General features: G+C 46.9%; 1 protein-coding gene across 1 annotated transcript in view; it reads right to left on the bottom strand.

Moving 5' to 3' along the window:
- The window catches only part of LOC123499232 (phosphatidylinositol 3-kinase regulatory subunit alpha-like), a 101,410-nt gene extending 75,327 nt beyond the window's left edge, over window positions 1-26,083 (bottom strand). Inside the window, exon 1 of the mRNA XM_045246995.1 lies at window positions 25,590-26,083. Coding sequence (XP_045102930.1) covers window positions 25,590-25,962 — 373 coding nt within the window. The 5' untranslated portion in view covers window positions 25,963-26,083. The remainder of the gene's footprint in view (window positions 1-25,589) is intronic.
- Window positions 26,084-26,786: the final 703 nt, after the last annotated feature.

Here is a 26,786-nt window from a genome sequence, read left to right as displayed (position 1 = left end):
TGAGATGTAATTCTGATTCTGTGCCTCGTGTTCTTAGCGTCCCGTTCTCTTATTAGCACTACTGGTAATGGACACGGCGTTAAGTTTTCATGGGTGCTTTTCCCTGCATGGTGGTGCGGAGTACTTGTTAAACTCTCCCTGGTTGCAAGGAAGCCGAGGAAGAAGACTGAAGCATGAGAACTGAAGGTGTTTTTGTCTTTCTCTTGGCGTCTGACCTCAAACACCTCTGACGCCCGCCCATACAGAGACAATGGCAACAGACAGGACAGTGTGTTAGTCAGGGATGTGGTGCGCTCTCTCTCTCTCTCTCTCTCTCTCTCTGTGTGTGTGTGTGTGTGTGTGTTTAATCTCTTTCTGTCTATTTCTCTGCCTGTTTGTCTTTCTTTTCATTCCTTCATAGGTCGAGAGAGAGAGAGAGAGAGAGAGAGAGAGAGAGAGAGAGAGAGAGAGAGAGAGAGAGAGAGAGAGAGAGAGAGAGAGAGAGAGAGAGAGAGAGAGAGAGAGAGAGAGAGAGAGAGAGAGAGAGAGAGAGAGGAGGAGGAGGAGGAGGAGGAGGAGGAGGAGGAGGAGGAGGAGGAGGAGGAGGAGGAGGAGAAGAATTTCGAGGCTCAAGGACGAAGATGTTGCGACTCCTCTACGCCAAGGTCACCCTCCTGCCTTCCTCTCTTCCCTCTCGCTCCTCCGCGGCATAGCAGACCAGTGTGTGTGTGTGTGTGTGTGTGTGTGTGTGTGTGTGTGTGTGTGTGTGTGTGTGTGCCTCCGTGACTCGCCGCCTTCACGAGGGCCCCACGTGCCCCTCCACCTCCCGCCCCGCAGACCTGCTTACCTTCACACCGACAACCTCCTCGGCCCGCCAAACCATTATCCCACTGAGAGATAAAAAAAAAAAAAAAAAAAGAGAGAGAGAGAGAGAGAGAGAGAGAGAGAGAGAGAGAGAGAGAGAGAGAGAGAGAGAGAGAGAGAGAGAGAGCAAGAAAAAAGGTAAAGTTTCTCATTCATATACACTCGGTAAGGTCAAGAGCGCGACTCGGGAGGGACTCAGCTAGCAACAAAGGGCGCGCGTCGTGATCCCCCTGCCGCTGTGTAGTACTCATAAGAAACGGCGCTGCAACCCAGCCAGGCACTGGGGCGCTAATTGCCACCTCCGTCAGTAGCACAGGTGACGGCGCTGGTAAAAACAAGCGCTAACCTTCAGGATATCAATGTAATGACGAAAGTGTGAGACCGGGACTGGGAGCAGGAGCGGGAGAGGGATAGGGAGGTGTGGGATGAGATGGAGAGGGAGGTGTGGGGTGAGAGGAATAGTGTACGGTGTGTGAAGTGAGTGGGGCGTGGGATATGCAGTGTGAAGAAATTGTAAAGGGTAAGAGATATGGTGTGTGTGTGTGTGTGTGTGTGTGTGTGTGTGTGTGTGTGTGTGTGTGTGTGTGTGTGTGTGTGTGTGTGTGTGTGTGTGAAGCGGCGCTGAGTAAGGAGTTAGCCCGGCGGTGTAGCACAGGTCGCGGCGCTGTCCTGGTGCCATGAAAGAACGAGTATTTCAAAAGGTCTCTGTATGTATCCCAACAACTTGTAGCATAGTATCCTGGAAGATAGATTTTATTCTTGATTCTAATAGTTTAACAGCACCTCTGGATTATCAGTGGGGAAAAACATCAATGAGAATCCAATTAGTGATCTCAGTGACCTTTGAAAAATAATTATTGTCTTTGTAATCTTGATAATTCAGAAATACGTGCTCTGAGTGCGTGCTGACCCCGGAGTGAGGCAACGAGACAAGCTGCAGTGTATTTTCTTATCGATGCTGAATACTTAGTAAAAAGTCACTACACCCAGAGAAACACCATTTAAGAACCTCAATAATGCTCACAACACTCACACACGCCCTTGAGAAGCCATACAAACACCCTTCATTACCGAAATACCACCTACTACAACTATACAGACCCTTCAGAACCCTAGTAACACCCACTACACCCATACAAAATACACCTGAGAACCCCAGTGACACCCATACACACCCTTGAGAGCGCCAGTAACACCAACTACAACCATAAACACCCTTGACAACCCCAGTAAAACCACTACACACTGTTAGAAAACTCAGATGACACTTCCAAACGTGGCTCTAGATAAACAGAAGAGAGGCGGGGAAAGGAGGGGCAAGGCGGGGCAGAGGTGGGGCAGGGCATTCTCGTGACCCGCAATCAAAACAAGGCGGAAAGTTGCGCACTGGGACGATCGAAATAAGGGGGCGAAAAATCACAGTGGCTGCATGACGTGGCGGTGATGAGAGATAAAGCTGCGGGAGATAACGAAGTAGTGTCACCACCACTACCACCACCACCACCACCACCAGCAAGGCAGTGGGTAGCAACAGCAGGCGGCGGGAATAGTAACGCAAATCACGAATTAGTAAATGGAATCCACAACACACAGATATATTGAAGGAGGAGGAGGAGGAGGAGGAGGAGGAGGAGGAGGAGGAGGAGGAGGAGGAGGAGGAGGAATACATAGGAATACATAGGAAAGACGAGTGACAGGAGGCCTTGCGACCTATAACGAGGTCACTCGTTTACTAAACTACACGTACAGAAGCTACATACTTAGTAGGAGGTAAGGATAGAACAGATGAAGCGAGAAGGAGGAGGAGGAGGAGGAGGACAGTGGCGAAGAAAGACGGGAAACACACAAGGCAACAGTAACAGATGAACACACACACACACACACACACACACACACACACACACACACACACACACACCACCACCACCACCACCACCACCACCACCAGTACATTGGAGGGTAGGTACATTAAAGCAGCTTCAATAACACTCCACATAACGGGACGGGAGGGTTATATGTAGGTGAAGCTTCAAGGAGATGCGATGAGAGAGAGAGAGAGAGAGAGAGAGAGAGAGAGAGAGAGAGAGAGAGAGAGAGAGAGAGAGAGAGAGAGAGAGAGAGAGAGAGAGAGAGAGAGAGAGAGAGAGAGAGAGTGTGTAAAATAGACAGACACACATACATATCGTTTGCCTTCCTAACTAAACCACCACCACAACAAACAGACACAGACAAACCTAACCTCCTTTTTTTTTTTACTTTCCTAACCTACACCACTATCAAAAGAGAAACCTACTCCCTGCTCTGATCTGCACCACCACCACCACCACCACCACCACCACAACCTGCACCACCTCTTTAACCTTCCCTCTAAACAGGTCTGCAGGGAAGTCGTCAAGTGTACTCCGGGTTGATCAACTCTGAGAACTGAAAGACGAAGCCAGGATGAGCTGCATAGGTGGCCGTCTTGCTGCTGCCTTCCTCAACCTACTCAACCTTGTACTACCTAGCTAAACACTTGATACCTACTCCACCTACTCGTAACCCGCCACCATACCTTCTCCTGCCTTTCCTAACCTACCCAACCTTGCCCCTCGCCAAACACCTTAACCTGTCGCCTCTCAGTAATCAAACTTCCACCTCCTCCTCCTCCTCCTCCGCCCCGCCTCGTTTTCCTTCGAGTTTATTGTCACGTGTCTCATTTAAAGTAGGACTATATTTTGAGACACTCCCACGCCACACCTTCACTATTTTCAGCAGGGTGCTAGTTGCGATTTTTTATAGGTGTGTTTACGGATCTAGTGACAGATTAACAAGATTTCTACGCTATCAACAGGAGAAATACGCTTGGGAATCTGGGTAATCGTGTGTGTGGCGTTTGAAAATAGTCGTGGTGAGAGAGCAAGCTTTTGAATATAGATGTTTGCGGTTTGTTCTTCTTTTGTAATACTCTTCCTCCTCCTCCTCCTCTCTCTGGCAAGGTATATGTTTCTCTCACCTTTCCTTTCCCTCCTTCTCCCACTCATTAACACTACATGATCAAGTTTCTTAGGCGTCTTGTAGTCAATCATTCTCTGAAACTCTATGCCTGTGTCTGTATTTCCTCCTGTGTACAACTTGTGTTTGTATACTTAAATGCACTGTTCTCTCATTTAAGCCAAACGGTCTACTTTTTTCCCTTTTCTTATTACTAATGAAACAATTTTCCTCGATTTTTTTTCTATCTATATTCAAATTATGCCTTCTTTTCCTCTAACCCTTAAAATAAGTCATCTATCTTTTCCTCCCTTTTCTCTATCCCTTGTCAAACTTTATCTTTTCTTTCTATTTTGTCCCCAATCAAACTTTTTTTTTCATCTCTGGTCAAACAAACTTCCTCTCTCTTTCTCTATTCCAAGTCTCTTCCGGCCTTTCCTCTATTTCTTGTTAAACTTATCACTCTTCTCTCTATTTGGTATACTCAGTCAAACACATTTTCTCCACCCTAGTCAAACAAACCAGCTTCCTTCTCTCTAACCCAAGTCAAACCTTTTCCTTCCTTCCCATCCCTAGTGAAACACATTACCCTCTTCCCACCAAACACTCCCATCACCCCATCACTTCTCAACATACACCCACCTAACCATTCCCACTCAACCTACGTCTCTCTATCTTACTCAATCGCCCAATAAACTCAATACACCTAGGCTCCACGCCCACACCAAATCCAACACGCACATTTAACCTGTTCCACGCCCACTGAGCACATCCCTCGCTTCACGGCCCATAGCTCTAGTCCTCCCACGTCCCTGCCGCCGCCCACTGCCGCCCCATCCATCAGTCCAAGCCATTCAAGGTTACAAGCGAATCATTTGTCGACCACACGCGTCAACCACACGCCGCACTAAATAACTGATAGTGTCTGCCTGCATGTGTTAGTACGCGGCTCGACACCTGATTGAACTAGAGGGGTAAGGGAGGGTAGGTGAGGGAATTCAAGGGGGAGAAGGGAGGAAGAGGGGAGACTTGGGATTGATAAGGGAGAGGGTGAAGACAAGTATTCAGTGGGAAGGAGGAACTGAAGGGGAAACAGAAGAGGCTATTGATGAGGAAGGGAAAGGGAGACGAGAAGGAGCGTTGAAGAGGGAAAGGAGAAGGTACCGAGAGGGGAAAAGAATGGGAGTATGATTAAGACAGGATGGAGGGATATTGAAGAGGGGAAAGAAGAGGGCATTCCACTGACTACGGAGGGAATATGGGCACTGATGATGGAAATGAAGGACACTGATGATGGGTAAAATAGAGCGCTGAAAGAGGAGAAATGGGGCTTAGAGGAGAAATGGAAGAGGAAGAAAAGAGGAGGTATGTCAGAACACTAAGTTAAACACCTCCTCCTCCTTTTCCTCTTCCTCTTCTTCCTCTTTTATCTCCTCCTCCTACCCAGAATGAAGAGAAATGAGGTGTTGAAACCTTAATTCGAGCCTGGCACAATAACACACACACACACACACACACACACACACACACACACACACACACACACACACACACACGGCCACGAGGACACAGAAGGTTGAAAAGAAAGTGTGTGGAAGGAGAGAAGTGAGTAGGATGGAGGAAAGTGGAAAAGAAGGAGGAGGAGGAGGAGAATAAAGAAAGATGAAGATAGTTTTAAAGGAGAGAAAGGACATAAACAAAGAAAAGACAAGAAAGATGGAATAAAAAGGAAGAGGAAAACAGACGAGAGAGAGAGAGAGAGAGAGAGAGAGAGAGAGAGAGAGAGAGAGAGAGAGAGAGAGAGAGAGAGAGAGAGAAAACATACTTAATGACTATATTCCCTTGTCCCCTCCACACACCTTCGGGAAAAGCGCCAGTATAGAGCCTTTTGACGTCCCCCCGTCCCCCTCGGCACTGTTACTGAGAGATGAACCACCAGACAGCTGTGTAAAGGCTCCCTCCTCTCCCCATCCTCCCCTTCCTGTCTCCCCTCACCACCCAAACACCCCGACACTCTCCCCACTACGAGGCTTCTCCTCTCCCCCTATCCCCACCCTGAAACCCTGACATTCCTGCACCTCTCCACTGACACCCCTACGCCCCTGGCACTCCTCCTCCTCCTCCTCCTCCTCCTCCTCCTCCCCTCACTCCACCAAGAAGTGAAGCTGTTTGTTCGGGTTTTCAAGGCCACTCATTTTTTGTTGTTGTTGTTGTTGTTTTGGTGTTGTTGTTGGTGATGGCAGTAATGGTCGAAAGATTTTTTATTATTACCATTAATACTGCTGCTACTACTACTAAAACTATTACAACTACTACTGCTGCTACTACTGCTACTATGACTACTAAACTACGACTACTACTGCTGCTACTACTATTATTACTTCTACTACTACAACTACTGCAACTATCATTACTCTTACTACGATAGAAACAATTAATTTTACAACCACAACAGCAACAACGACAACAACAACAACAACAACAACAACAACAACAACAACTACTACTACTACTGCTACATAACACGATATTTCCAGTGACAGTTAAGGACGCAAGTGACAAAAGACTTATGACTTGGTACAAAAATATGGCGAGGACAGAAAGAAAAACGTGTGTGTGTGTGTGTGTGTGTGTGTGTGTGTGTGTGTGTGTGTGTGTGTGTCACCCCTCCGTCTGTCCACCCCCACGTCACCCCGCCAATGCTACACCCCCTCGCCTTGCTTTAGTGCCAGCAGTGTCAGGCGTTAGTTGTGGCAGAGTAGTGCATGTTGTCCCTTGCTGGTGGTGTGGCATTGTCTGAAGGAGGTGGGTATAGTGGTGTTCCTTCCTTCCTTCCTTCCTTCTTCCTTCCTTCCTTCCTCCTCCTCCTCCTCCTTCAGTATTAACTTTTTTCCAGCTTCTTTTTCTTCTTCAGTGTTTTTTTTTCTGGTTTCTTCTTCAGTTTGAGTTTCTTTCAATATTTTTTTTCTTTTTTGCTTAATTTCCTTTTATTTTTTTTCTCGTGTTATTTCATCTCTTTTTCCTGTAATCACACCATTTTTTCCTTCTCATTCTTAATTTGTTTCTACTTTCACTTTCCTATCATATTTTTTTTCTTCTTTCAGTTTTTATTTATCTATATTTTCACTTTTGATATGTCTCTCTCGTCTTGCACTTTTTTTCCCCTTTGCTTTCTTAATCCCTCTCAATGTCTTCTTTCTTTCATCTTTATCTCTTTTTCAATTATTTATCGTTGCGTCTTACTTAACATTCATCGTCTGTCTCCTAATTCTCCTTTTCCTTTCCTCTTCACATTTTCTTTTAATTTCTCTTAATATCTTTCCTCCTTCACTATCTCTTCCTCTATCTGGTGACTCATTCCTTATATTACCACCAATATTTTCCTTATCTCTTTATTTCTTCTCATTATTTCCTCTCATGTCTTCCCTTGTCCTTGTCTGCCTCCTTAGTCGGATCTCCTTTATCACTGCATCTTCTTTTTATCATTATCTGTTCATAAGCTCTTCAATACCTAGCTGTCACGCACCGTCCCTCCTCTCTTTCTCTCCCTTTTCTCCCTCTCTCTCTCTTCCTGACAAACTTAAGAGGTTTATTCTGAATCGCTTTTCTCTGTCACTACGTTTATTTTTTATCCCTTCCGTACTGGGACGCATTTTTATCTTGAGTTTTTATTGTGATTGGACGGTTTTATTGATATTAGGAAAAGTATATAGAGGTCAGAAGATTAACAGCCAGAGTTAACTATTTTAATCCCCACATAAGTTTGTGAAACTGTATAAAATCACCAAATCATAACCAGAAGGAATATGGAAACGCGTTCTGTTAGTCAGGTTCTTCAAAGTGTTTCTCCTGTTGATAAAGTAGAAATCTTGTTAATCTGTCACTTCAACTACAGCCTTTTGAAAATAATGGAGTAATGTCATGAGAGGTTTCAGAATATATTAAGGCTGTGCTCTCTCACCACAACTATTTCCAAGGGTAACAGAGATGATTCTTAAGAGTGTTTCTTCTCTTGATAACGAAGAAATCTTGTTAATCTGACGCTAAAACTTTAAAAACATCTTTAAATTCAATGTCATTTCAACTAGAGCCTTCTGAATGTAGTGGAGGTGCGACGCAGAAGTGTTTCAGAATACAGTCTCGGCTTTTTCTTCCTTGCCAGAGTCTCTCCCACAGTAGCCACCGTCAGTTTCCAAGAGGCGCCGCTGGTAAGGACGCGTGACGCCCTTCGTGGAACTGTGAGATGCTTCCTTCCCTCTCCACTCGACCTAATCATGTTCCCAGGCTGCTGTGTCCCTCCTCCCTCTCGTCCCCCCAACCCCTTAATGTCTTGTAATCATTGAATTCTTGTGTTCTGTCTGCTTTTCTTCTTTTTTCTTCCCTTTTTCCGTCTTCTTCACTTAAAATCATTGCCTTCTTGTTTTGTGCTTGTTTCTATTCTTTTTTTCTCTATTTATTGTTTTTTTTTCCGTTTCCTTCAATCTTTCTTTTCTCTAGTTTTGTTTCGTTTATTCCTTTATGTCTAGTCTTCTATCCTTCGTTCTTTATTTTTTTTTTCTTATTGCCTTTAATGAGTTGTCTCCTATTTCTCTTTCTTTTTCTCTTTTATTTAATGTCATGTTTTATTTTGTCCCTTTTTCCCTCCTTGCTTAACGAAGTCTGTCTTATTTTGTTCCTATTTTCCTCCTTACTTAATGTTGTCTGTCTCATTTTGTCCGTCTTTTCATCTTTTCCCATTGTATTCTTACCTTTTCCTCCTTCTTTTCCTTCTTCCATTCCTGTATTGTCTTTTTTTTCCTCCTCTTCCCCTTTTCACTCTCTCTCTCTTACCTCACTTTTCCATACTCTTAAATCTTATTCTCCTTTCTATCTCCTCCTACTCAATTTTCTTATTACTTCCTGTTTTCTCTATCTTCTTTCTTTACTGTTTCTCCCTTATTTTTCAATCTTTTTCTTCTTCCACGTTTTTTATTCCTTCCTTCCTTCTTTCCTTACGGTGTTCTCACTTCTCTACCCCTTCTTTCTTCTTTCCTTACGATGCTCTTTCTCATTTCTCTCCCTCTTCTCTCTCTCTTTTTTTCCCCAAAACTAATTCTCTCTCATCTCCTTATCCTTCTCCTCTTTCATCCCTCATTCATCATCACTCCTGCACAAATGAGGAGCCGCCCACGCTACACGCCCATTTTCCCGGATACTCAGCGGGGAGGAGGTGGGCGTGACGGGCGAGGCGAGGCGAGGCGATGAGGGAAAGGGGCGTGACGAGCAGGGACGTGTGGTGCATTGGGGAAGTTCGCCAGCTAAGATACGTAACCAGTAACGGAGATGCAGAGTTACGGGGCAGGAACATCGCGCGGTAGCTTAGGGTGGCGTCCTTCAGTGACATAAGGGCGTGGTGTCGGTGTGGAGGGGCTGTGTGTGGTAAGATGCATGGAGCGTCAGTTTGGCGTTAATCACGTAATAAGGATTTGAATATATTCTTTGAGGTATTCTAGTGGTACGGTGGTGTGGCGGTGTGGCAGTGTGGAGATGATGGTGGATAGAAGGATGGAGTGAATGGTGTTGGGTGGTGTGAGGGTGATGGGCGGAGGGTGGGGGTGGAAGTTAGGGTGGTGAGGGCGGCGTGCCAGGAAGCTAAACTTTGGCTGCACCTCTAGACGGGGTACGGGATGGGCGGTGGGGTGAGAGGTTGGAGGACATAGGTGCGGCACTGCTCGCCAGAGGGCACCACTTCACTGCCTTCTTTATCAAATACACAGTACAAATTGGAACGCAAGCGCAGCAGCAACAGCAACAGCAGCAGCAGCAGCAGGCGGTGCCACGTGCACTGCCCACCACCACTGGAGGTCTTGGGCCGCCTTTGTTTGTCTGTTTTTTCTCCCCTTCAAAACTCATTTTCTCCTCGTTAAGTGACACATGTTTACCTTCGCGGCCACCTTAATCACCAAACACGCCTCCCCGCGATACATATCCCAGATTCAAGTCAGGCACACAACACAGAGTCGCGCCGTCACGGCTGCGGTGCTGCAGGTGTCAAGGCATTGAGAGAAATGGCAGCAACACGTTAAAGCAGAAAGTTAATTAATCAAGCTTCCCCCTGAAACAACACTGCGCTGAGGGATTAAGGTGATTAAGGGGGGACGGTCCTGGTGGTGGCGGACATCCCATGTCTTAGCGGAGGGCGGCAGCAGCCGTCGCCTTGGCCTTGTTCATCTTTCTTGAGTCATTTAAACTTGGGGATCACGTTTGCGTCCAGCAATGGCGCGATGCTCCACAGCCTGACAAGCTCGCGTGCCCTTCACGTGCTGCCCATGCAAACACCTGCACGGGAGGCCGGGCGGCGGCGCCGACGGTCGGACAACAGCCGACCTCTGCTGACGGCACAGCGCCATGCACCTGCACTGCCGCCGCCTTATTTATAAAGGCAAGATTTGCGGTGCGCTCATTACCCTCCAGCACAACAGAGCAGCCAGTGCCCGCGGAGGGTAAACAGAGCAGCCTCAGCTGCCCAAACACTGCCCTGGGGTTCCGAATCCTATGCGCTCCTCACTCCCCGCCCCCTGCCATCAGCCGCCTCGCTTGTCTGAAAGTCACTGCAAGGAGAATTGTGAAGGAACATGATAGTCTTCGCTCGAAACGCGACTGTGTGCGCTTTTTGTTCCCGTGTCCGAACCAGGCACCGGGCACAGCGTGGGGCGGGGCGAGGCGGGGCGGGCACGGCCACGCTGAGGTTCGGCGTCTTATCCTAACCATTTTAACATGCTTTAATGAAACAAACAAACAAACAAACAAACAAACAAACACACACACACACACACACACACACACACACACACACACACACACACACACACACACACACAGATAGTGGGGAACCAAACGTACTTAGTGGTGCAACACACACACACACACACACACACACACACACACACACACACACACACACACACACACACACACACACACACACACACAGAGAGAGAGAGAGAGAGAGAGAGAGAGAGAGAGAGAGAGAGAGAGAGAGAGAGAGAGAGAGAGAGAGAGAGAGAGAGAGAGAGAGAGAGAGAGAGAGAGAGAGAGAGAGAGATACACGATTAGGGACGACGAACAGTTAACCACATAAGAACATAAAGGTGGGTGGGTGGGAAAGGTGGGTTGGGAGGAGGGAGGGAGGGAGGGAGGGTACGCGGGGATCGAACCAGTGGCGGACCAAACCAACCAGCCAGGCACCAACGAACCACCACCCACACCCACATCCACACCCACACCCCGCGCTGCCCTCAGGAAGCTAAAGTGAGCCTGGCCATTCACGCTTTCCAGGGGGCGGGGGACTGTTGGGGTGGTGGTTCCAGTTTGGTGGGGGAGAGAGAGAGAGAGAGAGAGAGAGAGAGAGAGAGAGAGAGAGAGAGAGAGAGAGAGAGAGAGAGAGAGAGAGAGAGAGAGAGAGAGAGAGAGAGAGAGAGAGAGTTTCCTGGTTACTTCATTATCATGCTGACGGGAGAGGGAGATGGGAATGAAAGAGGAGAGGGGAGGAGGGAGAGTGGGAGGGAGAGAGGGAGAGGGGTGATGAGAGGAAATGGAAAGATTAGGGAGAGGGAAAAAGATGAGAAAAGGAAGAGGTAGATGGGAAGTGAGAGTGGGAGAGAGCATGAGTGATATTTTTAAGGAGGAGGAGGAGGAGAGGACAGGGACGAAGAGGAAAAGAAGAGGGAAAAATAAGTGAAATGAAGAAAAAAGGAGGTACAGTAGATGAATTTGAAGAAAAGGAGAGAAGGAAAGCAAGAAGAGGGAGGGAAAAAGATAGAAGAGAGAGGTTTCGGCAAAGAAGGACGATGGTGGGGAAAAGGAGAAGAAAGGAGAGTGGGAGGAGAACAAGATATCAAAATAAGAAAGAACGAAAAAATAAAACAAATAAAAAGAAAAGAAAGAAAATGAGCCAAGAATTTAGAAAAACGAAATAGACTTAAAGGAAAGAATGAGAGAGAGAGAGAGAGAGAGAGAGAGAGAGAGAGAGAGAGAGAGAGAGAGAGAGAGAGAGAGAGAGAGAGAGAGAGAGAGAGAGAGAGAGAGAGAGAGAGAGAGAGAGAGAGGAGAAGAAGAAGAAGAAGAAGAAGAAGAAGAAGAAGAAGAAGAAGAAGAAGAAGAAGAAGAAGAAGAAGAAGAAGAAGAAGAAGAAGAAGAAGAAGAAGAAGAAGAAGAAGAAGAAGAAGAAGAAGAAGAAGAGAGGAAAAAAGGGGGAGTGGATGGTGAAGGGAGGAGGAGTCGAGAATTGCATGCAGGAGCTGGATATGAAGGGAACTGATGGGAAGAGGGAAAAGGAAGGGAGAGAGGAGGAGGGGAACGAAGTCAGTATGGCATCCTTATGACCGGGCATGGAGGGGATGGACTGAGAGGATGAGAGAGAGAGAGAGAGAGAGAGAGAGAGAGAGAGAGAGAGAGAGAGAGAGAGAGAGAGAGAGAGAGAGAGAGAGAGAGAGAGAGAGAGAGAGAGAGAGAGAGAGTGTGTGTGTGTGTGTGTGTGTGTGTGTGTGTGTGTGTGTGTGTGTGTGTGTGTGTGTGTGTGTGTGTGTGTGTGTGTGTGTGTGTGTGTGTGTATGCAGTGAAGACTCAACACTACTACTATTGTGGAAGGAACTCAAGGATAATTTCAACACACACACACACACACACACACGTTTATCAGTCTTCGCGGAAACTCTCATGCAAGTATCAAATTGAGAGTCTCGTGGCGCCGTTCATGGGTGTTCAAAAACCCTTCGCTCTCTCACCACCACTATTTCTACTTTTTCATTTTTTTCCTTTTTTTTCTTCGGAATTTGAAGCTGAATATTCTTTTTATTTATTCTAACTATGAGAGGACGTTTCAAAGTCTTTATTTCAATCATCTTTATCTGTTCTTTTTTAGTCTCCTTTTCCTTCTCTCTTAAAAAATTGTAAAATCTCACCAAAAACGTAGAAATTTCCTTAAAAGCATGTGTCAATTCAACTAAAGCCTTCAGAATGTAGTGCTTCAGAATAAGGACCATATTCTGAAACACTCCCACGCCGCACCTTCACTACTTTTACAAGGCTCTTATAGTTGATGTTACACGGGTTTTTAAGTGTGTTTTACGGTTCTAGCGACACATTAACAAGGCCTCTGCAGTGTAAACAGATGAAACACTCTTTAAAACCCGGCTAATCATCTTTGCGGCCTTTGAAAATAGTCGTGGTAAGAGAGCAAAATGTTTCTGAATACGAGACTGAGGTTCACATCTCGGCGATGCGGGGCGTGGCGGCGGCGGAAGGTAGGCTAGGTGGGGGACGCACGCCACGACAAGCGCAAGGTCACTGTTGATGCTACGAAGGTCTCGCTCCTAAATTTAGCAGCGAGAGGTTTGCTAAGCTTAACACTACCGAGCCACACGTGGTTGTGCCGATTTTATTTTTATGCTTCTCTCTTTCACCTACATCACTTCATGTTCTTGTTTAAATATAGAAGTGAGGAGTGAGAGGTGCGTTAAGCTTTTTATTTCCCATTCATCCGTTTCTCATGTCTTCTGCTAATTTTACCCAACACGTGGATGTCTTGATTACGTATATCTATGCTCTTCTCTTTCATCTACTTCTCTTCATGCTCTTGTTTAATCCCTACAGTGCCAGGACGCTTTTTCATATTCCTTCTGTCTGCTATAAGGTGACTTTATACAGCTTCAGAAATTGATGTCGGGATTAAAATAGTGAAGACTGTGACCATTAATCTTCTGACCTCCATAGACCCTTACTAATGTCAATAAAATGGTCTAATGGTACACAAAACTCAAGGCAAAAATGCGTCCCATTACTGAAGTGGTTAAATATATGTGAAAAGTTTGTCAAGCTTATTACTTTTCATTCATGTGTTTCTTTTGTTCTTTGCTCAGCTTACCCGACACGTGGAGACCTTGATTACGTGTTTTCATCCTCTCTTTCATCTACTGATCCTTTTCTTCTATTCTAAGTGACACATTACACGTAGCCAAGTGACACATTACACGTAGCCAAACATAACGACACGGAGATGGTTTAATATCTTTCCTTATCCATCCTATCTCTTTCATCTCCTGTGTCTCTTCTTCCATCTGTCTCTCATCCTCCTCCTGTTCATATTTAGAAGTGGTGTGTCTGCGGAGTCTCACCCACACGCTGATGATGCAATGATATTTCTATTCTCTTGTCTCTCATTTGCTTCTCTTCTTTTCCTTCTTTATCATCTCTTTTAAAATTAGAGCTCTCTTTTACCTCCCGTTTCTTTTTTTTCCTTTTCCCTTTACTTCTTCATATGTTTCAATGCGTTTTTATCTCTCTCTCTCTCTCTCTCTCTCTCTCTCTCTCTCTCTCTCTCATTTGCTTATCTTCATTCCATATATTCATAAGTGAGATGATTACGTAATTTTTTTTTCTTGTCCTTCTTTCATCTGTTCCTCATTTTTCTTCTTTTACTTTTTCTCTTTCAAAACTAGAAGAGAAAAGTTTGCTAAGCTTCACTACAGGCTGATGTTCCAATGTATTTTATCCTTCTTTCTCACTTGCTGCTCTTTTCCTTCTTCCTTTGCTTCTCTTCATATTTAGAATCGAAATATTTGCTGAACTAATCATCATTCTATTTTTTTCTTTCATCTCCTGCTCTTCTTCTTTCTTCTATCTTTATTCTAATCCTTTATAAATTCATACATGAGAAATTTGCTACTTTCTTTTTTTATCCTCTTGTCTTTCGTCTATCTTTCTATATTCTACTTCTTTTCAAAATTAGAAGAGAGATATTTGCTACACTAATTACTATAATTTTTCTTTCATCTTCTCTTCTTCTTTGCCTTTATTATTTTCTTCTTTAAATTTGGAGACGAGAAGTTTGCTAGTTTCTTTCTATTTTTTCTATTTTCCTCTCTTTCATCTTTTTCATAATTAAACGAATAATGTCTGCTAAGCCTCAACACTCTGGAATATTCTAATGTCTCTTTTTTCCCCTCTGTTGCATCTGTTTCTCGTGTGTGTGTGTGTGTGTGTGTGTGTGTGTGTGTGTGTGTGTGTGTGTGTGTGTGTGAAAAAACTACACGAACGAGAGAGAGAGAGAGAGAGAGAGAGAGAGAGAGAGAGAGAGAGAGAGAGAGAGAGAGAGAGAGAGAGAGAGAGAGAGAGAGAGAGAGTGTGTGTGTGTGTTTGCTAAGCTTAAATACACGCGCGCACCTTCCAATGTCTTTTCTTTACTCTTCTCTCTTTCGCCTCCTGCTTCTCGTTTTCTTTCTTTCTCCCCCTCTTTAAAATTAGAACTGGGATATTTGTTAACCACTAGGGGACGTTTCAAAGTCACTATTTTATTCTTCTCTTTCATTTATTTTCTATTTTTCTTCATTCTCTTCTTTTTCCCCCATTAGATCCGGAATATGTTTTTTTTTTTTCAATGTCAATAATTTACTTTTTTTTCTATCTCCTTTTCCTTCTCTCTTTAAGATTAAAACCGAAGTATTTGCTTAACTGCCCGGGGGACGATTCAAGGTCATTATTCTATTCTCCCTCACACTTCATGTTCCTCTTCTTAATGCTGGTGGTTTCCCTTTTCCTTCTCTCTCTCTCTTTATATGTAAAATTGAGAGATTTATCAATTTTAAACACACGCGGTTACGCTTCAATATCTTTATCCTCTCTCTCCTGCACATCACGCTCTTCCTTTTCCTCTTCACTACTACTGTTACTACTACTACTACTACTACTACTACTACTACTACTACTCATTATAATACTATTAATATCTAATAACTTTCACTGTAGTCTGGTAAAGTTCTGAAATTATTCCTATATTGCTATTGCTGCTGCTGCTGCTGCTGCTGCTGCTGCTGCTGCTGCTACTACTACTACTAATAATAATACATATTTAGGTCTGGGAACTTAGTAATCATAGTATAAAAGTGATCTTATTAAGTACCACCACTATTAGTACTGTTTGTTCTCATCTTTCTTTATGTGCCTCTAACTTTTCCCCTTCATAAATTGTAATAAGACACGTGCCACATTTAATTCAACTTACTCCTCTCTTCCTTCTCTTTGCCTTAATCTCTCTAATCTTCCTCTTCCTTCTTAATTCTTCTTCCTAAAAACACACGTTCCATATTTGGTCTGATTTCTTCTTCTCTTCCTTGTAATCTTTCTTCTCTTCTAGCTCTTCTTAATCTCTCTCTCATCTTTCTTCTTCCTAACACACACGTCTCTTATCTAGTTTGATTTCTCATTCTCTTCTTTATGTTCTTCCTCGTAATCTTTCTCTCCTTCCTGCTCGCTAAGAAAGGCGCGTCCCAGATTTAAGTTAATTTCTTCCCCTCCTTTTACTGCTCCTCTTAATCTTTCTCCTCTTCCTACTTCGCAGTGGCTCCTGTCCCAGATTTGACTTATTATCTTCCTTCACTTCTTTTCTTATTTTTTTCCTCTTTTACTTCTTAAAATCAAACGTTCCGGAGTTTATATGAATTCTTTTCCTCTTCTTAATTCAAGTTTTCTCTTCTTCGTTCTCAATAGGACTTAGATTAATATTCTTTTTCTTCCAACGCTTTTTCCTAATCTTTTCCTTTTAAATTCCCAACAAGGCAGTGGTACATTGAATCCTTCTCTTCTTCTAACTCTTCTTCAAAATCTCCTTTCCTTAATTTCCAACAAAACAGGGACAAATTTAATTCTTCTCTTCTCCATATCATTTCTCTCTTCCTACTTTTCATTCCGACAATAACAGATTAAACTCACTGTGGCCATACGTACACCAAGTACGTAGAGACCAAAGGGACCATCGTTTAGGGAATGGGCTATAGCACCATATTCAGAAACGCTTCCCTCTCTCACCGCGACCATTTTCATAGACCACAGAGACGATTAGCCGAGTTCTAAAGAGTATTTTCCCTGTTGATAATGCAAAAAACTTGTTAACATGTCACTAGAATTACAGAAACACCCGTAAAAACTCGCGTCACTTCAAGCAGAGTCCTTTGAAAATAGCGAAGGTGCGGCACGGATCAGTTTCAGAATATGAGCCATAGACAAAGAGGGAGCATTCAGTGTCCGTTCAGTGTGGAGAAACTGTTGCTAGGTGCCTGTGTACAAGAGAAGCGTAGCATCATACCAGGAAGTAGAGAAGGCTGAAGGACGAGTGTCAAAGGATATATTGAAACGAGTGGCCTTGCTCATAACTGGAGGAGAGAGGGAGTGGGGCGAGGAGGCACTGGTGAGGGTAGAGAAAGCTTTACTGGGGGTGAGGAGGGGAGGGTGTGAGTGAGAGGGTGACGAGAGATGTACTGGGGATGGTTAGGGTGGAAGATGAGCGGTGGGAGAGGAGGAGGTGGTGATGGGGCATGTTTGGGGGTAGGAGATGGGGTAATGATGATGGGAAGAGGACGAAGGAGAAGGATTAGTTACTGGGAATGGGGAGAAGACAGTATTATTGTTGGCGGAGGGATGGGGTGGGGAGAGTTAAGATGGGGAGAAGGTTATGAGGAGAGGAGAGGGAATAAAGAGGGATACGAATGGAACGGGAGGTGAAAGAAAGTGTTTGGGAAAGGAGAAAGAGAACGTAGAGAGGAGAGAAGAAACGAGGGGAGATAAGTGTAAATTTGAGTTGGAGAGGTGAGGGATAAGGGTGGAGTGTGAGGGGAGAGGAGAGGTAATGAAAAGGGGAGTGGAGAAGTGAGGGGAGAATGGAGAGGGGAGAGGGGAGAGGGAAAAGAAGGACGCTGCTCGCCTCACGCCACTCTGCTTCCTCAGGCGACTCATTAACCCAACGAGGAGAGGCGGATACGTGTGTGTGTGTGTGTGTGTGTGTGTGTGTGTGTGTGTGTGTGTGTGTGTGTGTGTGTGTGTGTGTGTGTGTGTGTGTGTGTCGATAATATTCACATAAACATCAAAATTGTGACACCCAAATTTGAAAGTATAATAATAATATTTAAGAGAAGCAGGAGAAAAAAAGGAGGAGGAGGAGGAGGAGGAGGAGGAGGAGGAGGAGGAGGAGGAGGAGGAGGAACAGCAACAGCAACAGCAACAGCAACAGCAACAACAATATCAGCAGTAACAAGAACACCACCGACAAACACTCCTCAAATTGCCACCACCACCACCACCACCACCACCAAAACAACATTCCCAAGCCTCCTACAACCACTCACTCCCTCTCGGCGCCAAATGACCCCAGTGTATTGAAGCCAAACACCTCTGCACCTACAAGTCACCTTAACAACCCACCTGGTGATTAGAGAACGCCAGATAAGAGTCTCCCATTTCTTTATCCCTCGTATCTTCCTCTGCCACTCATAATTTTAACAGTTCAAGCTTAATTTCATCCTTCCATCTGTTTTCCTCTCACCCCCTTCAATACTGGGACACATATTTACCTTGAGATTTGTGTACATTAGACCCTTTTATTGACATTAGGAAGGGTCTATGGAGGTCAAAAGCAGAATGAATATGGAAACGCGTCATGGTACTGAAGGGGTTAATCTTGTTTTTAGGTTTAATCTTCTCAACTGTTTTTATTTAGGTTTCTTTCAATAAGTTTCTAATCTTCTCTTGAGGCGTTCATTAACTCCTGTTTGTTAAGAGGCGGGTGGTTCGGCTGCTTCCTCCCCTTGCTCGGCCTCTCAGCTCCTTCTCGCAACCCGAAACTGGCGCCGAACCCTGAACGCCACGCCAAGTCACGCCTAGTCACGTCCTTCCTCGTCCTTCGCTTACCCACATCCAATCTCATCCCTTCCCTTCCCTTCCCTTCCCTTCCCTGCCCTGCCCGTCCTGCCCTGGCCCATCCTGCTCTGCCCCGGTTCATATGTTTCTTCCTTAGTTTTCTCTATCCTATTGTTATTATTTGCTGTTATATTCTCTCTTGCCTTGTTTCATTTTTACTTTGTTTTCTTTTCTTCCGTTTTCTTTTCGCTCTCCATTCTTCGCCCCAACCTCTTGTCTTAGTCGTGTGTTCTTCACCGCTTTGTTCTCTGATTACGACTGTTTTCAAAGGCCACAGAGATGTTTGGTCAGGATCTCTCGAGGTGTTTTTGCCGATTCACGATGCAGAGCCCTTCTTAAACAGCCACTCCAATCACAAAAACATCCTTGGAAACTCCCGTAACGTCCACTAGAGCCTGTTAAGTGGTGGAGATAAGAAGCCAAATAGTTAAAGAGTATGTCACTTAGTCCCTTCCTCTTCCTGTCCTAATGCTCCCTTCGTCAGCTCTTCCTTAGCTCTAGTAACGTGCTAAAACTCAAGACTGACCCTCTCTCCATCGCTCACAAGTCACATCTCCCGTCTCTTCAGCACAGGAGTATCCTCCCTGCGTGTCTATCCCAGCTTGGCCTCTCCTCGCTCCGTCCCGCCCCGGCCTTCAGCGACCTTCCCCCGCTGTGGTTAGGAAAATGGCGATGACCTAAATGGACGCGGCACTCCTGACCCGCCTGACAGACACCGCGTAGTGCGAGTGTGTGTGTGTGTGTGTGTGTGTGTGTGTGTGTGTGTGTGTGTGTGTGTGTGTGTGTGTGTGTGTGAGAGAGAGAGAGAGAGAGAGAGAGAGAGAGAGAGAGAGAGAGAGAGAGAGAGAGAGAGAGAGAGAGAGAGAGAGAGAGAGAGAGAGAGAGAGAGAGAGAGAGAGAGAGAGAGAGAGAGAATGTATGCGTTCTGTGAAGAGATACGCCACTGCTTGTACACTCTCACTCACTCACTCACTCTCTCTCTCTCTCTCTCACACACACACACACACACACACACACACACACACACGGTAGCTCAGTGGTTAGAGCGCTGGCTTCACAAGCCAGATGACCGGGGTTCGATTCCCGGCCGGGTGGAGATATTTGGGTGTGTCTCCTCCTTTCACGTGTAGCCCCTGTTCACCTAGCAGTGAGTAGGTACGGGATGTAAATCGAGGAGTTGTGACCTTGTTGTCCCGGTGTGGTGTGTGCCTGGTCTCAGGCCTATCCGAAGATCGGAAACAATGAGCTCTGAGCTCGTTCCGTAGGGTAACGTCTGGCTGTCTCGTCAGAGACTGCAGCAGATCAAACAGTGAATTACACACACACACACACACACACACACACACACACACACACACACACACACACACACACACACGCCCGGTAGCTCAGTGGTTAGAGCGCTGACTTCACAAGCCAGAGGACCGGGGTTCGATTCCCCGGCCGGGTGGAGATATTTGGGTGTATCGCCTTTCACGTGTAGCCCCTGTTCACCTAGCAGTGAGTAGGTACGGGATGTAAATCGAGGAGTTGTGACCTTGTTGTCTCGGTATGTGGTGTGTGCCTGGTCTCAGGCCTATCCGAAGATCGGAAATAATGAGCTCTGAGCTCGTTCCGTAGGGTAACGTCTGGCTGTCTCGTCAGAGACTGCAGCAGATCAAACAGTGAAACACACACACACACTCTCTCTCTCTCTCTCTCTCTCTCTCTCTCCCAAGAACATGGTTTCAAAGTATAAGAAAAGAGATGAAGGTCACTGTGTGTGTGTGTGTGTGTGTGTGTGTGTGTGTGTGTGTGTGTGTGTGTGTGTGTGTGTGTGTGTCGCATTTCTACGCCGTGACCGCGCAATTTAAGCTTCAGAAACAGGGACAGCAGCTGGACAAGGCGGCGTTTCTTTGTCACTTAAGTCTCCTACACACACTAATTCGCTTGGTATGATAGCGCTATTCAACGGGAGAGGGAGGGAAAGGGAGAGGGAGAGGGAAAGCTATATATGGGAGGGACTGATAGAGGGGAGAGGATAACTATGAAAGATTGAGATGGGGTAAGCGAGGGAAGTAAATGGCTTTGGGATGGGAAAATGGGGCAAGTCTAACTGGGTATGAGAGAAAGGAAAAGAAAGGAAAGGAAAGGAAAGGAAAAGAGAGGAAAGGAAAGGATAGATATGAGAGGGAGAGATGGGGAGGGGAGTTCATGATTCTGGGAAGGAAGGACGGATGGGGTGGATGAAGATAGGGAAGGGTAGGTGGATGGTGACCTGGGTGTATATGTGGTGTTTATTTTTCAGTTTTCTTCGTCAGGTAAGCAACAGGTAATGAAGGAAGGATGGATGGATGGATGGAGGGAGGGAGGGAGGGAGGGCTTCACTCTGTCAGTCCCTGGGGAGATATTACAACCTGGCCGTGACCTCGGTACGCTGCATAACTGTGTGTGTGCCAAGGAACTACGTGCCAATAGTAAGTCCTTTTCGTTTGCTAGCTCACCAACAAAAGTACTTCAGCCGTGATCAGCTTCCACAATCAACTGTGCTCGCTGCGTTGCGTTCGAGAGTATACGAAAAAGAAGCTGGTAAGACGATAGAACCAATTTTAATGTTTTTTGTATGCTATTCAACACAAATACTCTTAAACAAATAGGAACTGTGGAAATGGCCTATCTGTTGTACGAAGGCATAAACCCCCTCATGCTGCCTCGTCCACACGCCAACACAACCTATACACTGCCACACCATAGGATAACTCTCTCTCTCTCTCTCTCTCTCTCTCTCTCTCTCTGGTCTTCACACATGGAACAGCACAGAAGTATCGTGTGTAAAGAAAGAATTAGTCTAAGTGATGATGTGTTCGTACTAAGAATGAAGGAAATGAGCCTCAAAAAAGCTAAACAGAGAGAGAGTTTTTTAATGAATTGAACTGCTGGTAAAAGGAATCAGGTCACACGTGTGTTTGTGTGTGTGTGTGTGTGTGTGTGTGTGTGTGTGTGTGTGTGTGTGTGTGTGTGTGTTTTACGACCAATACTCACTTGATTTTGTGGCAGGAAACGAACAGCTGGGATACACACACACACACACACACACACACACACACACACACACACACACACACACACACACACACACACACACACACACATTTATTCATCCTTAAAATCTAGTCACCTTTTGCCAAGATTCGACGCCAGAAAACCTTAGATCACCCCTACATCTTCACTAGCACTCCTCTAGTAACACCCACCAACACTAACACACCCTCCACCACACACCCCTAACACCCACACCAACTACACACGCCTTCCACGCCCACTAACACCCACCCAAACACTACTTATATGGGTGAGGGGTAGCGAAAACCATAACCTTACCACGCCCTACTAATTTTCCGCCTCGTTTCCCTCCGCGGCGGTCATCGGGGCATCTTGAACTATACCAGGCTCATGCACTCACCCCCACCCCCACCCCACAACCCCACAACGCCCCGTAACGCCCCCCGCCGCTCAACGACCCTCTGTTTGGCGGGACTTGGCGGGGCAGCTGCGTCAACACTACTCGTCCTTCCCGCCACCTCTAGGCTGCGCTGCTGGTGGTAGTGGTGGTGGTGGTACTATTAGACTGTACTGCTGTTCTACTTAACCGAGTCTAATCTAACCTAATTGTACTATAGGCACAGGGGAAGGAGAAAATAAGGGTGACGGTGGTGGTAGTGGTGGGGATAGTGGTGGTGGCCGTACTGTGTGTCTCTGGCGCTGCTACTGTTCTACTTAACCCAGTCTAACTTAACCCAATCTAACGTAGTCTAAATGTATTCATGAGAAGGAGATGAGTGGTGGTGGTGGTACTGCAACTGCTAACTACGTACTACTGAAGCCACTGACACTGCTACCATTACTATACAAGCACTGCTAATAATAGTAACGCTGCTTTTACTACTATTATTACACAACCCAGCTGAACCTAGGCTAACCTACGATCACTACTGCAAATTATAACACCACTTGCGTCACAACTACTGCTGTTTCTAACTAACTTGATCAGGTATTGCTGCTTATTATAAGAACACTACTTCATTTTCTACTGCTGCTGCTTGTAATTAACCCCATGTAACCAAACCTGTCCTAACATAACCTAATTTAATCGACTCTTTTACAACCTAACAAAACCAAACACGACCCAATCTAACCTAACCTGACCTAAGCTATTCTACCCACTCCAGGCTCACTATATATGGAAAGCCGGAAAAGAAGGATGACATAAGAAGGAAGAATAATGGAAGAGGACAGCGCAAAGGGGATGACCAGAATATAAAGTAGAGAATAATGAGAGGGGGAAGATAGGAAGGGGAGCAAAGGGGAGGGTGATGGGAAGAGAAGGAGAAGAGCAGCGGATGGTGATGGGGGAATGAAGAGGGATCTGTATATGGTAAAGAGGAAGGGGAGGAGAATGAGTGGTGATGTGGTGATGGGATGAGGAGGACGAGGGGATGTTAAGGTTAAGAGGATAAAAGGGAAGAAGAAAGGGTGATGATAGGAGGAAAAAGAAGAGGGGAGAGAGAAAATGGAAACGGGGAATGGAAGTGAATGATGATGACGGGGGAGGAGTAGAGGAAGGAAAAAAACTGGATGATGATTGGAGAGAAAAGGTGAAAGAAGGAGGAGGAGAGGGAGAGATAGAGGAACAGTGACAAATGATCCAAATGTCACTATGATGTGTGTGTGTGTGTGTGTGTGTGTGTGTGTGTGTGTGTGTGTGTGTGTGTGTGACCTGTGTGAATACTGTGACCGTGACTGAGTGTGTGTGTGTGTGTGTGTGTGTGTGTGTGTGTGTGTGTGTGTGTGTGTGTGTGTGTGTGTGTGTGTGTGTGTGTGTGTGTGTGTAATTCACCACGGTCGCCTACTGGTTACCCTGCCAGTCTTCCCCATTACAGAGCGAGCTCAGAGCTCATAGACCGATCTTCGGATAGGACTGAGACCACAACACACTCCACACACCAGGAAAGCAAGGCCACAACCCTCGAGTTACATCCCGTACCTATTTACTGCTAGGTAAACTGGGGCTACACATTAAGAGGCTTGCCCATTTGCCACACCGCACCCGGGACTCGAACCCGGACACTCTCAGTTGTGAGCTAAGCGTGCTAACCACTACACTACGCTGTGTGTGTGTGTGTGTGTGTGTGTGTGTGAGAGAGAGAGAGAGAGAGAGAGAGAGAGAGAGAGAGAGAGAGAGAGAGAGAGAGAGAGAGAGAGAGAGAGAGAGAGAGAGAGAGAGAGAGAGAGAGAGAGAGAGAGAGAGAGAGAGAGAGAGAGAGAGAGAGAGAGAGAGAGAGAGAGAGAGAGAGAGAGAGAGAATGCACTTTCTCAATGGAACATCACACTAAAAAAATATCTAACAAAAAATATATTCATTTATGGAGGAAAATTATAGAGGAAAAGTATGAGCAGCGGGGGCGGGGCGGGGAGGGGCGGGGCGGCACGGGGCGGGGGTGAGGGGGGCGTTGCGGGAAGGGGAGGGCAGGGGCAAGTAATCCTGGTCTCGCTGAGCCGCTTGTCAGGCCTGTGACGGACGGGCGGTGGAATGAGAGCAAGGGCGTGGCCGTAGTGGTGTTGGCTACTGGGCAGGAGCAAGCGGCTCCTCAAAGCACACCGAGAAAAATAAAAAAACTAAATAAAAATAAATAAATTAAATAAAAAATAAATAAAAACAGCAGTGGTGTAATTGAGATAAGCAATGACGCACGGCGCGGCGCGGCCCGGCACTGGCAGGCACTGGCAGGCTCTCTCTGCAGCGCGGCGCGGCGTGGCGTGCTGAAGGGCAGCAGGAATGGGAGCGGAAGACAAGCACATGACGCTCCTGGAGGAAGTGACGCGCATCTTGCCAGGCTGCGGCGGCTGTGGCCACTTCGGACATTGGAGGCTGAATCTGAGCAGCGGCCAATGTTGTGAAACAGCTGAGGTTGATCAGAGGGTAGTGATGCACCGGCCCATGGCGGCAAGGCGAGGCGCGGCACTGTTACGTCAGGAAGGCCACTTCTTCCGTGGTGACAACCTGAGCCGCAGCACGCGAGTCCGCCTCTACCTTTCGCCTCGTTTCCTGGCCGCCGAGGTCACCAGGCCGCCAGAGCCGACCAAAGGTGAAAGATGAACCCCGACCACTATCACCTGGTCACTGGAACATTGCCGACGCGGAAACGGCTTGCCAGAACACTCTGGCCGACACGACCTAACTGGCAGACACTGTCGCGCCGCCCCAGGAGGCAGTGGGCGCCGCAGCATTGCATGTTAGTAATTCCGCGGAGGCGCAAAGCGTGACGACACCTTGCACGACGCGGCAGCCAGGAGAGCCAGGTTAGCGTGTCAGGGTGAGCAGGATACCAGCGGATCCTACTGACCTGTCGGGAACCCTGAACTGACCCACGTCGGTCACTAGCAGGCGGCGCGGAGACATGGACAGGCAAGCCGCGGCCAAGCCGAGTGGACAGGCCCCGGCATTGTTCACAAGGAGACAAGACATCTCAGAATCTCAAGGAATTAATTTTTGTGCGACGTGCAAGTTTACGTGACCGCGGGCCGATAGCAGTGCGAGGCAGTGCGGGGCGGGGCGGGAGACGAAGGGAGGTTCCCTAAGACTGCCCTAACCTGGCCTGACGCAACCCGGCGCTGACCACGTCCACCACGCTGCCAAACCTTGCGACACCATTCCGCACCCAAACCCACAGCCTTCCCCTCCCCCTCCCATCCCCTCAGGCTGACAGGCGCCCCCGCCATTTATATATACGGGCATCAGGCGCTCTCTTGCAACACACCACTGCAAAGACAGATTTGGATTTTAAGTTGTTGGATTGATAAGGAGAGGGAGGAGTGCCGGGAGGCGGTATTGTATTGGGCACTGATGGGTGGAGAGGGGAGGGAGTAGATGGTAGTGGTAGGGCGGGGCGGGGTGGACAGGGGAGGCATACAGCTGTGGGAGGGAGGGGGAATGCTGGAGGAGGGTAGGGGTGAGGGTGCCGGGGAAGGGACAGGGTCGGGACAGCACTTCACGCACACGGACTCACCTTCCTCGAAGAGAAAGACTCCCTCGGGCGGGGATGTGAGGTCGGGAGCGGATGGACACGCTATCATCTCATGATGGGGTGCGCCAAGGGGAGCAGCGGGCCCCAGTTCCTGGAGATCACTCAGGGACTTCAGGAGAGGGGCACCAAAGTTCAGCAGATCCAGGTTCAGTTTGTCTTTGAGTGCAGCTTCCCGAGCCGCTGGACGCAAGCAGACAGGAGCTCCGGGGCATGGCGGACACTTCAGGGGCTCAGGCAGGGGCGGCAGGAGGGAAAATAGATCCACGTCACACTCTTGGAGCACTACGTCGTGGGACGCGGGAGGCGCCTGACCACACACGGAGCACAGGTCGCGTCCAGACAGCCACTTACACATGGTGGGTCGTCTAGGAGGAAGCAATAGGCAAGTAAGACACAAGGGAAGCGAGCGGCGGGCGAGGTAAGCAGCCTACAAGACCGTGCTGACGAGGCGAAGAACACCAGGCGAGTGAAGACAGGTGGCAGCCCGCCCGGCTTCTTCTAAGTATACCGTGGCCCGATTCTCGACTCACTGCCACGCGTCCACCGCCATCACGCGCTACCGCTGCTCGCTAAATCACGAAGACTCCCCTTAAAACTTCAAACGTGGAGGTCGTGAAGCACCGTGACCTGATTACTGGTGCCCCAGTCACAAGCGACCCAGCTGAGTGCCGCCGGGTGAGCCCCGAGGCGGCACAGCGGACCGTCTCGCCGGGACGCTCTTGCAAGATGCACATGATGCCGGCAGCAGGTGAGGCTGAGTGAATGACCCCTGGGTGACCCTCCTGACCACCGGCCCCAGAGCACCTTTTCCTGCACGTATTCTCTCGTCCACGGCAACTCTGCCAATTAACTTTCTCTTCTTCGGAGGTTAGAGAATAACATTGCTGCTGATGAGATAATGGCAATATTTGTCCCCATCACAGCGGGACATACGCGGTGGCGGGAGACGCGCATAACGATGTTACCGCGAAGCCCAAGGTCTTCTAAATAAGGTAATGAGATTAACCGGTGCTTCTGCTTCTGTTACACACTTTGATTTATTTTTTACACACACACACACACACACACACACACACACACACACACACACACACACACACACACATATATATATATATATATATATACACATATATATATATATATATATATATATATATATATATATATATATATATA

This window comes from Portunus trituberculatus, chromosome 49 (genome assembly GCF_017591435.1).
Source record: "Portunus trituberculatus isolate SZX2019 chromosome 49, ASM1759143v1, whole genome shotgun sequence".
Classification (NCBI taxonomy): Eukaryota; Metazoa; Arthropoda; class Malacostraca; order Decapoda; family Portunidae; genus Portunus; species Portunus trituberculatus.
Note: the sequence above shows the minus strand (reverse complement) of the source record. Positions and strands in the feature narration are given on the sequence as shown.